The sequence below is a fragment of the Galeopterus variegatus genome, unplaced genomic scaffold, assembly GCF_000696425.1.
Source record: "Galeopterus variegatus unplaced genomic scaffold, G_variegatus-3.0.2 Scaffold411, whole genome shotgun sequence".
Taxonomy (NCBI): domain Eukaryota; kingdom Metazoa; phylum Chordata; class Mammalia; order Dermoptera; family Cynocephalidae; genus Galeopterus; species Galeopterus variegatus.
Genome location: NW_007726522.1, coordinates 471,690 through 489,347, shown reverse-complemented (window position 1 = coordinate 489,347; position 17,658 = coordinate 471,690). Strand labels below are relative to the sequence as shown.

At 40.0% G+C, this 17,658-nt stretch overlaps 1 protein-coding gene across 1 annotated transcript in view; it reads right to left on the bottom strand.

The window, feature by feature from the left end:
* The window catches only part of LCMT1 (leucine carboxyl methyltransferase 1), a 56,760-nt gene that overhangs the window by 21,918 nt on the left and 17,184 nt on the right, over positions 1-17,658 (bottom strand). The window contains exons 3-6 of the mRNA XM_008568466.1: positions 6,964-7,055; positions 4,694-4,715; positions 3,671-3,769; positions 2,043-2,104 (exon numbers count right to left, since the gene is read on the bottom strand). Of these exons, the coding sequence (XP_008566688.1) occupies positions 2,043-2,104; positions 3,671-3,769; positions 4,694-4,715; positions 6,964-7,055 (275 nt within the window). The remainder of the gene's footprint in view (positions 1-2,042; positions 2,105-3,670; positions 3,770-4,693; positions 4,716-6,963; positions 7,056-17,658) is intronic.

Below are 17,658 nucleotides of genomic sequence, written 5' to 3'. Positions count from 1 at the left end.
AGTTTAATTCATGTTTTTATTTTATTAATATTTATTCAAATTCTCCTTTCTCAGTATGACAGCAAGATCAAAAACTATAAGGACCAGACTAAAAAATCTGCCTACATGAGACACAAAGTTAAAAGATAAATAAAAGACTAAAATAAAATCTGAAATAAAAATAAGTTGAAAGGGACCTTTATCAAAGAGCCCATCTGCATGTTATAAAGGACTCCTGTAAACTGAAAAGAAAAGGAATCAACACAACTGCAAAAAATGGACAAAGGAAATAAAAAAAAAATTATGACATCCCAAAGGCCAATAAAAGTAAGGAAAGACACTCCATCTCACTAGCATTCAAACTCATATACATTTTTTAAATAATAGGGCATAATTTCAGCCTATCAGATTGTTAAAATTTTTTTTTTAATTATAAAACCCAGTGTTAATGAGGGTGTAGGGAAAGAAAATCCTCACCCATGCTAGTGAAAATATAAATTAGTAAAAAGAGACTTGAAAAGAAGTTGGGCAGTAACTGTTAGAATTCATACTGTGCAATTCTTTGAACTAGCAATTCCTGCAAATATGCACATATACATCTATTTGCTACATAACTTAATATAAAAACATTAAAAAGGCAGCAATCTAAATGACCATGAGTAGGGAACAGATTAAATAAAATGGGATTTCCATGCAAAGGAGTACTAGAAAGCCACTAAAAATAATGAGGCAGGTCTATATGGGCTGACATGAAAAGGGTGCCATGATTTACTAGGACATGAACAAAATAAGTCACAAAATAGCATGAGTAAATTATTCACTGTTCATTAAAATTACATTAAAAATCTATATGTATACATAGAAGTACAAACTCATTCATTCAACAAATAAATATTGAACTACCACATATATTCAATGTGTATGGACTTTCATTCAACAAAAATTTATTGACTTTTATGTGCCAGGCACTGGAATAGTTCTACGTGTATCTATTTACCCATATCTAGATAGCTAGAAAACACTGTGAATACTGGTTATCTTGGGGTGGGGGTGGGATAATGGAGGACCTTTATTTTCTGCTGCATATATTTCTACATTGTTTCATCAAAGGTGATGCAAAGAACTAGATCTTTCATTACACATCACTATTCCAACACAAATATTAACCCAATATACAGAAAACTGTAACAACTAAAGTGTGGAGAAGGCAAATAATCCAGCACATGGCAAAGCTTGAAGAAGTGCTACTTCCAGTTTCTATGAGGAAACAAAGGTTGGGGGAGATCATTTCTGTGGACACTTTGTTGGGACTCCAGTCACTAGGAGAATGGCTGAAGTATTACAGATGGACATAAAAAGAGGCTTATCCAGCTGCCTGATGTTTACTGGGTTATCTGTGCTTACATCTGAGAAAGCCGTCCTCTCTGAGCATGCTTTCTGACCTGAGTGACTAATAAATCCCTGGAACGTCTCCGTCAGACAAACATGGAAAACAATGGAAGATTCCAGTAGAGATTTCCCATAATTGGCAAGGCTCAGAAATGAGAAAGCTTTTGTCAGCAACATCCATAATTAAAAGTGAAGAGAAAAACTGCAAGGGCAAGCAGGTAGTGTCACTGAGAGAAGCAGGGGAGGTGAAAGACGAGAGAGTGGCGGGGGCAAAACTGGAGAACACAGTGCTCCTCTAAACACAGTCTCCACTGCTCAACTGCTGCATGTGAGAATTAGGGGATACTGTTGCCACATCTTCTGATTTTTCCACGGAAAGCTGGATATGGAGATTTCACGAGAAATCTATTTTTGAAATGTTGGCAACTAAGTCAAATTCTTCAAAAAAAGATGTAAGATAGGAGACCTAAGGACAACTAAGAAGAGTCACACAGAAAGCTGTTTTAAATTCCTTCATGGTAACCTCGACACAAGTGTAAATACAGCAGCAGACGTACACATTGTATTTAACACACTAAACATACACACACACACCATCTTTAAAAAGAAGAGAAATGGGAAAAAGGCAAAAACACATTCAGTACAGACTGCATTACTTGGTTAAGGATACTTGCCCATATGAAGTGTGTCCTCTGAATCTAATTCTATAATGGGGTTTGATAGGAGAGGCTTGTTTCTATGGGAAGATGGGAAAGAGGAGAAAGATGAGTCAATTTACTCATGAGCTCACTTACTGCAAAAATGCAGACACCCGCTACAGAAATGCCAAATACAAGAAATGCCAAGAACGTATCGCTACTGTTCAAAGCAAGGGCCACTCCAAAAGGCCTCTGGTTAACTACATTTGACCCTAGGCACATACTGTAAAAATCCAGTGGATACAGGTCTCAAGTTAAGACAGCTGCGCATTTGATGTCCAAATCACAAACTGATCCTGAAGTACTTAGATGCAGAAATAACTAAAGACAGACTATAAGAATATTCCAAGTGTTCCAGTGTTTTCTCGGCCACCTCTAGTTTCTTGCCTATTCTGAAACAAGATTTTGAAGATGGCTATAATTTATCATAACTCACCAAAAGAATTGACTCTTACAGAAACCTAAAGTTCAGAACATTTATGTGCTAATTCCCCCAATCCAGAATATGTAAAATTTCAAAAATCAGAGAACTAAATTCAATATCCCAACAACTATACACAAACATTTTTCATCTCAAGAAACCATCTCTGGGCTTTGCTCTTATCTCACTCAGAGTTCTAACCAGCTAACTAGTACTTTGCAATTGCCAGAGCATCAGAATTGCCATTTATCATTTAAAAGGCATATTTTATATAAAATATAATTTTATATTAGGAAAGGGTAAAAAACATTTTCATAGAACAAACTATAAAAAAATAAAGCTTAAAAAAATTTCCAGTCTGTAATGATTAGACATCTCTAACAGACAAGTTGAAACTTTTTGTTTGTTAAAAATTTTTTAAATATAAGAATAAGGATTTTATTTAAACGACTAAAGGGGGTAGGGAACATAGTTAAAACTATTAAAAAATCTTGACCTTGGGCTTGATGTCAAGGTTTAAAATTCAGCTCGACCCCTTCCTAGCTAGGTAACCTTGAGCAAATTAACTTCTTTGAGCCTGTTTCCTTATCTGCAAAAAAGGGGGATAATACCAGCACTTAATTCACGAGTCTGTCATGAGGACTGAGTGAGGCAAACCAAGTGAAGCAATTTAACATGGTCCTAGGCAGAAAAAAGCTCTCATCAAACATTAGCAAACTTGTCCTTTACAACTTTGCAAATTCCTTGAATACTGGACTCAGAATGGCTCCCATAATATCTCATATATAATAACTAAATTCAGTCTTCCATTCTTTCAATCACACAAAAAAACATTTACTGCACTACTATTCTGGGCCAGATAACTTTCTATGCCCTGTGGATAAAGCAGTAAACAAAACACACATAAAAATTCAGATTATTAAACTATGATAAGTCATCTTTTAAATGTTCAGAGAAATTACATTAATGGATAAAAGTGTCACAAGGAATTGGATACTGCATTTTGAAGATTGCACAACATGCTGAAATGAGGGTCCTGGGGTGAGAAAGGAGGGGGGTGTCAAAGGAAAGCAGTGCCCTAAAATGAGGCCTCCAGCACTCAGACCCACCATCTGTTGAGTGCTGGGTCTGAATTCTACCCGGTTCTACCTGGCTCTTTTCCTCTGACTGAAGCCACACTTACTTGATATTGTGCAGCTTTCGCGTGACTATCATTGGAAAGTCGATTTCAAAATATTTACTTGGGAGAAGATCTTCATCCTGGGAAAAACACACAATCAGTCTTTATAACTATTTCTTCACTCACATATTTACCGATCATCTTCCATGTACTAAGCACTAGGTGCATAAGAGCAAGGAGATATTTAAAGATTTCAAATCAGGGAAATGATGTGGTCAGAAATGTATTTTTCAAATTGCTTTGTTCTCAGCATGAAGAATAGATTTGAGGGAAGCAAGAATGGGTGGAGGATAAAAGCTAAGAGGCCACTATAATCGTCCAGGTAAGAAGGTGTGTGGAGAGCCTGAACTGGGGGCAGCAGCCATGAGGGAGATGCGGAGTGAAAGGCACTTTGGAAGTAGGAAACGCACAGCAGTTTTCAAAAAGCAGCTTGAGACCTGTTACAGAGGGTCAGGAAATCAACGTAGTGGGTTTTGACCAAGATTTTGTGAGATGAAACAGAATAAAGCAGATAATATCAGAAAGCACCACATGTATAAAGGGTGAGTCTTATTTTGGAATTATTTTTCTGTTACAGAGAAGTATAGTGACGTGGTTAGTATGTGCAGAGGAAAGAGGAAAAAATTTGGAGTTGGATGAGCTGGTCCCAATGTTTGCTCCCCGTTCCAATGCCACTGGTTGTACAACCCTGGAAGCAGAACCTTTTGCAGCCCCACTTTCCCATCTGTGCAAAACCCCTCACAGAACTCTCAGGTTGATTCATGAGGTCATGCATGTAAAAGCACTTCACAAATGTCAGTTCTCTTATCTTGAAAGAAGAATGCAGAGGCAAATGATGAACATCAAGCCTGTATAGAGGCCACTGTTTCCTCACCTGAGTAAGAGAAAGGTTGGGAACTGTGATGATCACACACCTTCTTATTGGGTGAGCAGACCAGGAAAAAAAAAAAAAGATCTGCAGGCGGGTTATAACCATACACTCTATCCTGGCCTACGTCTGCAAGAAATTTGGGGAAATGCACGTACCCATTACTGCCACACGACTGACCTGATAGAAGAAAGAAGCAAAATCCGTACAAACCTATAAAAAATAAATGCAATCAGTGAGGACTTTGTAGGAAAAAGTGTGGCCCTAAAAAACCCTGTCCAGGATTCAAAGACAGCACTTTAGTCCTTGTTCTGCCACCACCTAGACCCAAGTCTCCTTCCCCAGGAGTGAGTGTAATTATACCTACACTCATACCCTAATAAGGCAGTTAAGGAATCAAATCAGAGAATGACTACAAAAGGATTTTACATCATAGTATCATCACCCAGTCTTGCAAATCTCTCAATTTTCCCTAAGATGCCATTATGCCAACAATAAAATCTTGGTTATCAAAATGACAAATGCACGGGCTCTTGGTTCAGGCAATTCTACTGGTGGAATTTTTCCTCCTGATGTATTTCCACACATGCACAGGGAAATACACACAAGGATTTTTACTATAACCCTGTTTGTAACCACAAATATTAGAAAAAACCTAAAAGATCTAGGGCCTGGGTGAGACTAAATATGGGACTGATGGTGATCGTAGGGTGCGCCCAGGCAGCGGGGATGGGTGGGAGACAGGTTGTCACTGCACACCTTTTAATGTATTTTTCAAAATTTTGAGCCAGGGCGACATCTTCAAAAAATTAAATGTAGGGCCGGCCCGGTGGCGCACTGCTACAGTGCGCCGCTTGGGAGCTTGGTGGCGCTCCCGCCGAGGGTTCAGATCCCACATACAGACCGGTTCCCGCTCACTGGCTGAGCGAGGTGCGGGAGCAACACCGAGGGTTGCGATCCCGTTGCCGGTCTAACCATCTACTACTCCACCAGTGGGTGTATTTATTAACAGTACGTGACTATTTTAAGAACAAAATTTGACAGTAGCATTTAGAAACTTTTATTGCAAATTTTCTTCTTTTGGTGGCTGACTGGTGCGGGGATCCAAACCATTGACTGTGTGTTATCAGCACTGCGCTTGTAACCAAGTGAGCTAACTGGCCAGCCATTTATCGTGATTTGACACAAGAACTTTTTTTTTTTTGGTCCTTTTTGAGACTGGCCGCACCGCGCTCAGCCGGTGAGCGCCGTGAGTGCACCGGTCACTCCTATATAGGATCCGAACTCGCGGCGGGAGCGCTGCTGTGCTCCCAGCACCGCACTCTCCCGAGTGCGCCACGGGCTCGGCCCTTGACACAAGAACTTTATGTCTGTTGAATCTACTAATAAATCATTTAGGACAATATTTTGTATGTCTTTTTCATGTTATTTTCTAGTAAGTCATTTTTACTGTATTTTACAAAAATATCATCCACAAAGAATTGTATATTGTAAAAAAGAATTCCTCACCACACAGTTTGGGAAGCACTTTCCTGTTGGATTGTAGGTCCCCAATCTAGAGGTTCAAGCCCAGGGAAAGGAAGAAGGAAGGAAGAAAGGTGGACATGCTGCTGGGGACCCTGGAGGGCCGGGGGACAGGTGCAGGTGGGTCATTGAATCAGGCTCCATGAGGAGTCCCTGTCTCTGCAGCATTTGTTAGTAAGTCTGCCCCAAAAGCACAGGAGGGAGTGCAAAGTAAAAGAAAACATCCTCGTCCTCAGGAACTTGCACTTTAATGTTTCTTTGTATTCCTAAGGGAACCTACCCACAGCATCCCTCTTCAGGGCCAAGATTCCCCCACACACAAGAATTATGGTTATTTGATCAATTTCTCAGTTTACCTGAGAATAAGTAATGCTCCTGCCTCAAATCCTTTGACTTCCTTGAGGGATATTACTTGCAGACCCTAATAGTATTAATAACTCACACTATAAGAAGGCAACAAAACATGATCCCTAACCGGAACAGACAGTTCACAGTAGAAGATATACAGACGGTTTTAAACATGAGAAAATGATGCTCCACCTCATCCATAAGTAAGAGGAATATGAAATAACATTACAAGAAGATAGCACATTCATGTATCATGTTAGCAAAGACTGAAAAGCTTCCCAGTATACTGTTGGTGAGGATGTTGGGAAATACGCACTTTCACATGCTGTTGGAAAGAGTGCATACTGGCACTCCCTTTGATAATGAATCCCTCAAGCCTCAGGCGGTTAGCAAAGATTGAAAAGCTTCCCAGTATACTGTTGGTGAGGATGTTGGGAAATACGCACTTTCATATGCTGTTGGAAAGAGTGCATACTGGCACTCCCTTTGATAATGAATCCCTCAAGCCTCAGGCCTCTCAGCAGATGAGATGTTGAGGAGGGAGATGGTCACTTGCCTCTGTTAATTTCAGGGGCCTTCCTCTCTTTCGACAGTCTCACAAAGTGCTCGATGTAAGGGTCATGCCAGTAGCCAATGCTTACTGCAAACCTAAAGGGGTGAAAAAGGAGGCAGGTGAGTACAGATTAGTAGGCTCAGGCCAAGGTTCCACTGCCAAGTTCCCAGGAACCAGATCCAGAGGAAAACCATCCACCTCAAAAGGTCAACAAATGCACAGTTAGTGCCCCACCACTAACTTAGACTCACCCATCCACCTTCACAGTCACATGACGGCTCATTCTGCTTCCCACAGCGCTCATTTCTCACTTCTCTCTCCTCATGTTTCTAATGCCCTTCCCAGGACTCTACACAGCAAATATCCTCACTTCGCACTTCACACGGGAGATGTGCAACCATTTATTCACTCAGCAAACACATTGGCCACAGCTAGTCAGCCACTGCTACTAACCCAAAGGCTCTGTGTCCAGAAATACTTGGCAGACCCATAGACACCACTAATTACTACCTATGTATTTCTCCCAATTCTGTATTAGGAGCCAATTATTTCACTTACCTTAGAGGTCACGCTGGGGAAACCAGAAACAAATAAACAACTACAACTTGGAAAATGCTGTGGTAGCCTAGATCCTCTCTAACCTGGTGTACCCTACAAGGAGGTAAAGTTTTAGTGTTCCAAGCCTGGGGGCTCCCATTGTCACTAGAAGCCTTCTAGCAACCATGAGTAGAACCAGCCTTAGGATAACTGAGAAGTCATGAAAAGAACCTGAGTCCCTAAGGCCATGCCAAGTGCCTGTGGGCCTAGAGCCTGCTCTACCTCTTAACATATATTTTGTAAGATAGTAAATGTCTTTACCGTTTAAGTCAACTTAAGTCATGCTTCTGTTAATTGCAGCCTAAAGCATCCTAACTGATACCCTGAGTAATACGCCCATTTCCATGTTGCTTGATAAGTAAGCTGAAATTTGAGGGTGTGTGTGTGTGTTAGGTCTCCCAGCTAGATTTCAAGCTCCCAGAAGCAGATAATACATCTTTTATTTATATCTACCAACAAGGCTTCCTTCTGCCTTGACTACATTAGGTGCTGAATTCTGTACAAACATGCCTCCCACAGTCCCTCTCTTCCATGTTTGCATGTGCATAAACACCCATAAGGAAGCACATATAAGTGCAGCAAGTCATCACAGAAACATGCAAAATACTAACAGAGACAATGTGCTATAACCCAGACTGTCAAAAGAAAACAGCAGACCCACAGTTTTATAACAGTAAACTTGTTCAGTTCTCTAAAATAGTGTTTTACAGTGAATTGTGACCCATTAATATCATAAACTCAGTCTAATAGGTTGCATAGAAAATATAAGTCTGCAGTACACATAGTAAGGGTTAAGACCACTTCATGAAAATTATGTTTCAAGTGTACATTTGGGGTATAAGTGCAATGAAAAATGTATTTTCTCACTGTGGATGGCAGTTTATAAACATTGACGGCAAATGAATCATCTAGTGCCATCTAGTGGTGACAATCATATCTGCAGTTGAAACAAGAATGATAAGACTGCACAGATGAGAACACTCAGCCCACAGTGTTAAGGTTGGAAGGGGCCTTAGGAATGTTCTAGCCAACCCCAACATCCAGTGCAAGAACCGTTTCAACGACATCAAGTCACTGCTTGACTACTCCCACAAGGAAGGCACCCGCTCCACTGCTGAGCAAGTCTGCTGAGAAACTGATCAATTTGCCCTACTGGACTTCTTACTGCCACCATGAACAACACAGAGCAGTTTCTATTCCTCTCAACTCTGGATCACTCAACACTATTCAATACTGTTGATTTACTCAAACAAAATGTATTGGTATCTGCTAAGCGCTAGGCACTGTGGACGGAGCAGTGAACAAGAAGAGAAAGACAAACAAAGATAATTAGAAGATGATGAGGAAGGGAGCAGCACATGACTGTAGAGGACAAAAGTGAAAAGGGGAAGCCTCTCTGAAGAGGGAATGGCCACATTTCCTGCTGAAAATGGGAGAAGTCGGCTGTACAAAGAGCAGTCAAGGCAGGAGGAAGAACAGAAACAAATGCTCTGGGCTGGAAATGGACTCGAGCACTCCAGGAGGGAAAAGTAGGCCGGGGGCTGAGAAGAGTGAGAAGCAAGAGAAACTAGAGGGGAGGCTGCAGAGACAAGTAGGCTCAGGGCACATGAGGCCTGGTGGGCATCTGGGACTGACCCTGAGAGCACACAGCAGTACGGGGAGGGGTGAGATGCAATGGTACCCAATACAGACACATACCATCATCAGTTCTATCAATTCCCACTTCCTACTGCTTCTGAGATTTGTCTCTTTCCACACCTCAAATCCAGAGGACTACAAGTGGTTTCCATGCCTGCAAGGAAAAAGGATCTCACTGTTTGGACCTCAGAGTGGCCAAGATAAAACAATTTAAGAGTATGGAAGGAAGAGAGTGCTGATGGGCACTACTGATGGGAGTTCTAAAGGGAGATGAGCATCAAGTTTCAGGATTTACAGACCATCAACAAATTACAGTGTATTCATACAATGAAATCATAGCTGTGATACTGTGAAAATATCTATTGGTCTTCAAACCCAAGATGAGCATCAAGTTTCAGGATTTACAGACCATCAACAAATTACATTGTATTCATACAATGAAATCATAGCTGTGATACTGTGAAAATATCTATTGGTCTTCAAACCCTTCTCCTGACATACAACTCCTAAAATACTTAGAATCTCCACAGTGATAAGAGTCATTTCATATACGAATGATGGATGGCAGCCTCTAGGGGTGGCTTCAGGATGGGGGCTGGTCACAGGAAAGACCAAGGCAGGACTTTCAGTCCCACCTCCCAACCACCTGGGAGAGGAGAGGGACTGAAGGTTAAGTTGATCACCAGTGGCCAGTGCTGTAATCAATCATGCCTATATAATGAAGCCTCCTGGGTTCACAGAGCTTCTGTATAGCTGAACACTGGAAGGTTCCTGGAGGGCTCCATACCCCTTCCCCACACCTCTCCCTATACATCTCTTCATCTGTATCCTTTGTAATATCCTTTATAATAAACCAGTAAACGTTAAGTACCTGCTTCACTGAGTTCTGTGAGCCGCTCAAGCAAACTCATCAAACCCAAGGAAGGGGTTGTGGGAACACTGTTTACAGCTGGTTAGTCGGAAGTTCTAGAGGCCTGGGCTTGTGACTGTCATCTGAAGTGGGGGGCAGTCCTGGGGACTGAGCCCTTACCCTGTGCAATCTGAAGCTATTTCTAAGTAGATAATGTTTGAATTGAAATGGAGGACGCCCCACTGGTGTCCGCTGAAGAACTGCTGGCTTGCTTGCTTGTGGGGACAAGCCCCGCTCTGCAGTTAGTAGTCTGTCTTCTGCAGTAAGTGCTGCTGAGTGAGAGCACAGAGGGCAAACTGTGCAGTTTGTGTCTTCCCACCTGAACACTATAAATTAGCAGAACTAGACATGGCAACATGTTCGAGATACACCGCTAAGGAAAAAAAGAACAAAAATACATGTAGCATTTGTGCTAAATGCCTATGTGCGTGTCTGAATTACACAGAGAATTACTAGGGGATGTATACCAAAATATTAACAGTAATGATCTTTCAGATTTCTGCTATTTATTTATCTATATTTTCTAAATTTTCTACACTAACCATATAACATATTTCATCAATTGTAAGAGGTACCACCAAGAAAGCCATTAAATTAACTGCCAATTATATTAACTTTGTTTTATTACCTAGAATTTTAAATTTGTGGTTACTGAAAAAGTTCTTTTGGACTTATTTAAACAGATTTTTATCATATCTCCCTCTCACACACACACAAAAAGGAAAAGGTGAGTGAAAGAAGTTGGTGAAGTCTTCACTTTCAGGGTGTCTGTGAGTTTCCATGCAATATGACTTGCTGTGGCATCAAGGGTAGGGGCAAGGTGGCATCTCTTAGGAGAGCGCCACCATCCTCCCTGAGATTTTCTGCTAAGCCGGTGACCCTCACTCTTGGAGTTTTAAAACCAGCTCTTTCTTGATCTCATCAGAAGGTATCAACAGACCATTTACAAACAGCAATTGGGATTTGTGTTCCTTCTTCAAACAACCCTTAAATGGATTGTGCACTAAAGCATCCAGGGGTTGCAGTCACGGCTGCCCAGCCATGCCACCAGGAGTAACAACCACGGTCACATGCACAGGTGATGACAACTCTAACACGACTGACAGCAACTGCTGAACACATGCAGAATAAGCAATATGACTTGCTGTGGCATCAAGGGTAGGGGCAAGGTGGCATCTCTTAGGAGAGCACCACCATCCTCCCTGAGATTTTCTGCTAAGCCGGTGACCCTCACTCTTGGAGTTTTAAAACCGGCTCTTTCTTGATCTCATCAGAAGGTATCAACAGACCATTTACAAACAGCAATTGGGATTTGTGTTCCTTCTTCAAACGGCCCTTAAATGGATTGTGCACTAAAGCATCCAGGGGTTGCAGTCACGGCTGCCCAGCCATGCCACCAGGAGTAACAACCACGGTCGCATGCACAGGTGATGACAACTCTAACACGACTGACAGCAACTGCTGAACACATGCAGAATAAATCACATCTGATTTCAAAGAAGCTAAAGTGGAAGAACCTGAGTGCCACAGAATCAATCAATCAAATACAGCATGTACTGCCTTCACAAGACAAAAAGCAAGTTTGACTGTCATAAACAAACATAAAAGGCAAGTATCAAACTAGGAAAAATATCCATAACATGTCCCAACGTACAAAAATCCTTACAATATAAAAAACTCTTATAAATTAATAAGAAAGAAAACCCCTAAAATCTTAAAAGTAAAAAATGCACAAAAGAAATTTGGAGGCACAAAAGAACCACAATATATGAATGAACACAAAAAAAGCTCAGCCGTATCAATAATCTAAAAAAATGCAAAATGAAAGCAAAATCAGAGATCAATATTTCTCCTATCAAATTAGCAACAAAACTATTTTTTAATAAAGCTTGACTTTGAAGAGAGATGAGGAAGAGGGATGAGGAAGAGGTCGCTCGAGCACCTCTGATGGAACCATAAAGTGGCAGAGTTGCGCTGCAAGGCACTGTCAAAACAGATATTAAAAAGTCTAAAACACATGCATACACAATGACCAAACAATCCCACTTCTAGAATTTTATCCTATGGAAATAATCAAAAACAGGCACAAGATTTCTCTACAAAAACACTGAACATGGAGTTATAGGATCAGCTGAATGAAACAGACTACAAAATTATATACAGGATGTTCCCAATTTTGTTAGCAAAAAAGTATACACACACACACACACACACACACACACACACACGACTGCCAAGAGTAGATACTAAAATGATAAAAGCAGGTATCTTAGTATCATCCACGATACTGCATCTAGCTCTGCCTGTCAATTTCCCCTACAGTCCTCTGCTTGTAAAACCTCAAGGACATCCATTCTATTTGCATATCCCGATTTCATGTTTAAAACCCAGATGCAAAGAATCAAAAATCTCAGATTTGGAAAGACCTCAAAGATTTTCCCAGTCTTGATTCAATCCACTACTGCTTTCAATTTCCATGACATTCAAATGCCACCTTTCACTTTCACATGTCTCTAAATCACTTTTTTTTAATGCTCCAGTCTGATGTGCTACCTAAGGTGCTCCTAACACAACACGGTAATAAACACCTAACTCTTAAAATGTAAAACATCTGTCTGTGTACTGCCTAAAATCATCTCACATTCCTCCTGTGGGAAATAGCAATCTAGTTCAGCCACGTATTCATTCAAGAAACATCTGCTGACAGTGTCCTATTTGTATGAGTGTCAGCTCCAACAATGGGTCTCCTACGCTCCCAGCCTGTGAGAATCAAGGCTGGAGCCTCATTTGCTTCTTTAATGGACACGCACTGAGTGCTTCCTATCTGACAGGCATTGCTGCAAATGCTTGACAAATGTGAACATGTGTAAATCTCATAACACCCTACGAAAAAGGCATTGCTTTACAGACAGAGGGTGAGGTAGTTACCTCAGCTGTGGAACTTCCTTCTTTTAGTGTAGGGGACTTAATTCTATTGCTTTCAAACCTACTTAGCCACCTGGATTTAGGTCTCCCCCATACACACCTATTTCTCCCCTCATAACACTTGAGTTGCTTAAATGGTGTGTGCATATGTATATGTATATGTATCTGCGATTGCAAAAATCAACTGACTGTTCTTGGCATCAAAATTTCATGTCAGATTTTTAAGTGCATACCGTTTGTGGTCTTTAAGATATTACTCTACCTCCAACTTTAATTTTATTATTGTTCTTTTACAGCTTTTAGTTTCATTTTTATATTTCCTGTTGGTTTGAATCTTGGTTTATAAATGGAAAGCAGGAAGCAAAATCTGAAGGTAATGACTCTGTACCTAAACAGAGCTTAGATTTGTTTCCCTTCCTATGAGTTATGTTTCTTTCCTAAGTAGATCTGCCAGACCTGAAGTGCTGAATTGCCTAAAAACTGGGCCCTGATAACTAGTACGACTCACAGACTACAATTCCTCCCAAAGGAGACTACCAGTATTCCCTTTTGGCTTCATTTAACATCTAATTATTTTACAAGGATTAATACGATCTAAAATCTACTATCTCTGTGTGTAAAAGGAATAGGGACCAACATTTACAAGAGGGTGAAATAAGCAGGAGAATCCAATTAGAAAGTTCCCTTGGTAAAATGTCCCATGTCTAACTTTAAAAAAAAAAAAAGGTAATATAGAAAATAAGGACAAGATGCCGTGGACCTGAATAATACTAAAGAGCCTTCTGGGAAAAAAATTAAAAATTTAAGATGTATTGCATTCCAGTGTTTCTTTAAGGTTCACAATAAAAAAGATGTACTGCGTATTTTATGGTTTGCCTGTTCTTCTTTTTAATGTGTCTACTTCTGCTTTGTAGTCAGTGCTTTTAGTGTTCGACCTACAAAAAATTTGTCTACACCAAAGTTTCAAAGATATTCTCTTATGTTTTCACAGAGCTTTATGGGTCTAGGTTTCATGTTTAGGTTTACGATCCATCCCCAGTTAATATGTATGTATGGAATGAGATAGAGGTCAAGGTTCATTACTTTTCACACTTGAATATCCAGCTGATCCAGAATTATTAGTTAAAAAGACTTCCCTTCCCCGTATTGAACTGACTTACTCGTTCTGGGCAAAAGTCAATTGAACAGGTCTCTATTCTGTTTTATTCATCTATTTGTCTATCTTTATGTCAAGACCACGCTCTTTTGATTACTGTAGCTGTACAGTAAGTCTTAAAATTAAGTAATATAAAAGATTAAGCAGTTTAAGTTCCCCAACTTTGTTCTCTTTTTGAACATTTTTTTTCACTATTCTAGATCTTTTGCACTTCCATATACATTTTAGAATCAACTTGTTAATTTCTTCAGGAAAAGATGGATAGAATTTTGATTGAGATTGCATTGACTCTATAGTCAATTTGGAGGAAAACAGAAATCTTAACATCAAGTCTTCTGATGTATGAACAAAGTCTATTTCCAATTTAAGTCTTCTTTAATTTCTCTCAACAATATTTTATACTTTTCTGTGTAATGGTGTTTGATGTCTTTCATTAGATTTATTCCTACTTTGTTTTTTATGTAAATGATATTCTAAAATTTCATTGCCCTATACGTGTATGTGTCTATATATACATATATTTACAATACGTCTATCTGATAAAGGATTCCTATCCAAAATACATGATGAACTCCAACAAATCAAAAACAACATTATCAACAAAAAGTGGGCAAAAGACTTGAAAGACAGTTTAGACAAGATGTAGGAAAGGCCAATAAGCACTTGAAAAGATACTTAACGTCGTTAGTCATCAGAGAAATGTAATTTAAAACCATAATGGGGGCCGACCCTGTGGCGCACTCGGGAGAGTGCGGTGCTGGGAGCACAGTGGCGCTCCTGCCACAGGTTCGAATCCTATATAGGGATGGCCGGCGCGCTCACTGGCTGAGCGCGGTGCAGGCGACACCAAGCCAAGGGTTACGATCCCCTTACTGGTCACACACACACACAAAAAAACCATAATGGCTATTTCACACCCACTGACAATACCGAATGTTAAAAGCATATGGAGCAACTGGAGTTTTTATACATTGCTGATGGGAAGTGTAAACTGATAAACCACTTTGGAAATTAGTTTAGCAGTTTAGTGTATACCCACCCTATGACTAAGCAATTCTATTTATCCAAGAGAAATGAAAGTCTTATACAAGAATATTCACTGCAGCCTATCTACAATGGCCAAAAACTGGACACAACTCAAATGTCCACCAACAGGTGCATAAATGAATGAATCGTGGTATATCCAAACAGCATTAGAAAGGAACAAACTACACTGACAAAGATTCCTCCTTGACTGAACTCTAGCCAGGCTCCTCTGAGCCCTCTTAACCGAGTCTCAACTTCAGCCTATGAAGATGTGAGTGCTAACGTATTTTCTAACAGCTCAACTACACATCCCGAGGATTACCCCTTTAAAGTGCCTACCTGAGAACACTCAAGGCTGCCAAAAAAAATGTACTGTATGCTCCAGCCACCACCTGCAGATAGGGCCCCTGTCTCCCAGTCTCTATTGGGAAGGCAGGAGCATAAAGTGGATAAGTGCAAGTTAGCCAACCCAGCTGGGTTCCACAGGGACCAACCCTCCCTTCCCACTGTTTGTAGTTTTCACTTCCCTGAATGTACTGAGCCCCCACTTCCCTCCCTAATTCCCCATTCTCCCTTCAAAACTCCAGTCACCTCTGTACAAATCAAAGTTGAGTTCATTCATGCTGGATTGAATTAAACTAACTGCAAGAGTTATCACCGATTAAAATCTGTCATTACCACTTTAGTGTCCAGCTTTGCTTATATCTGACAACACACACAACATGGATGAATCCCAAAGAACTTGCTGAGTAAAAGACACACAAAAGAATACATACTGTATGATTCCATTTACATAACATTGAAGAAGAGGCAAACCTAATGTATGGTAGTCAAGATAAGAAAATGGTTGGTAGTTGGGGAGAAGGAGATTAACTAGAAAGAGATACCAGAGAACTTTCTGGAGTTTCAGAAATGTTTTATATCTTGTTTTGGGTGGTGGTACACAGGTATGTACAATTGTCAATACTCGTCAAAATGAACACTGAAGATTTGAGCATTTTATTACCTGTAAATTATCTCCCTCTCCCTCCCTTCTTCCCTTTTTTCCCCCTTCCTCTCCCTCTACTGTAAATTAAGAATACCAGAGGAAATTCTGAAGGAAAAATAAATGACCGTGTAGCAGACATTGCAAGTTTTCCTTCCAACATCCACCCACTTCTTCCTTACTAAGATGACCCCAATTTTGTGTGAGGCATTAATCTGCTGTATTAGAAATGCTTATCTCCCTGGGTCCTAGTTCTGGTCAATGAGAAGATGCCCAGGTAGGGCTTCCTGAAAAGCTATTGCTTTCCTAGTGAAAAGGGACAGACTCGGGACATGTGTCTTTTGCTAGTATCCCTTCTTTTTCTTCTTCCTTCCCAGAGCAAGGCTGCTCAAATGGACTAAGAAAATTCTGAAATCCCTTGGTACAAACTATCCTTATCCTACAAAACAACCTATGGGAGCTCTGACTCAATTTACAACTAAGTAACTTTGTGAGTCAACGTTTTCGGTCATCAGAATGAAAAAACAGCAATTTCAACTGGAAGTCAAGGATGACAAATGCATTGCCATGTAAAAGTGTATATAAAAATGTAGTATGTGATATAAGTGACGTTTCAAACCAATGGGGAAATATAGGCCATTTAAGAGCTCACATGGGGAGAACTGGCTAATGATTTGGGACAAAATTAACACTGTAACCCTACAACATACAAAATAGTAAAGATAGATGAATGCTATTTTAATAGCAAAACTAGAGCCACCTAAACAATAAACAATAGAAGAATAATCAAATAAACTACAACCACACTACGAAACACTGTGCAGCCATTAAAAAGAATGAGGTAGATCTACACAAAATGGCATATACAGTATGTCCATATTAGGCCAGTAAGTGGAGAAAAACTATTCGCTTTTTTCATTAAAAAAAATAAGCTTTTAAGAGAAAAAAATTATGTCATATTGATATTCTAGATCTAAGATCATCACCTTTGGCAGATAGCTTCCAAAATTTAATTCATTCCTTCAAAAAAAATAAAATAAAAACAAACAAAAAACCTCCATGATTTATTTTACTCTGCTGATGGGCAAGTTTTGCAGCTAATTTATCTTCAACAGAATGTTTTAGTTCCAAAGTGGCAGTTCTCTGGGGATGGAAAGCAGCACCTGCCTTGACAATATTTCAGACCAAAATCTAAACCTCTCTTTCTGGGGCATAACTATAAAGATGCAATCAGTGCACTAGAAAGGCCCTGAACGTAAGCCCTCAGGAAAAAGCCAGCTTTGTAGAGAAGTGACCCTGCGATCTATTTCCAGGTCAAGGGGTGGGTGAAGAACATTTTTCAATTTGATTGAGAAATCAGATTAAGTTCTATAATTTTCACAGTGAAATTTCAGCTTTACAATCCCTGGTCTGGTTTCTAAGACACACAAACCACTCAAAACCAGTAAAACAAAAAACTTG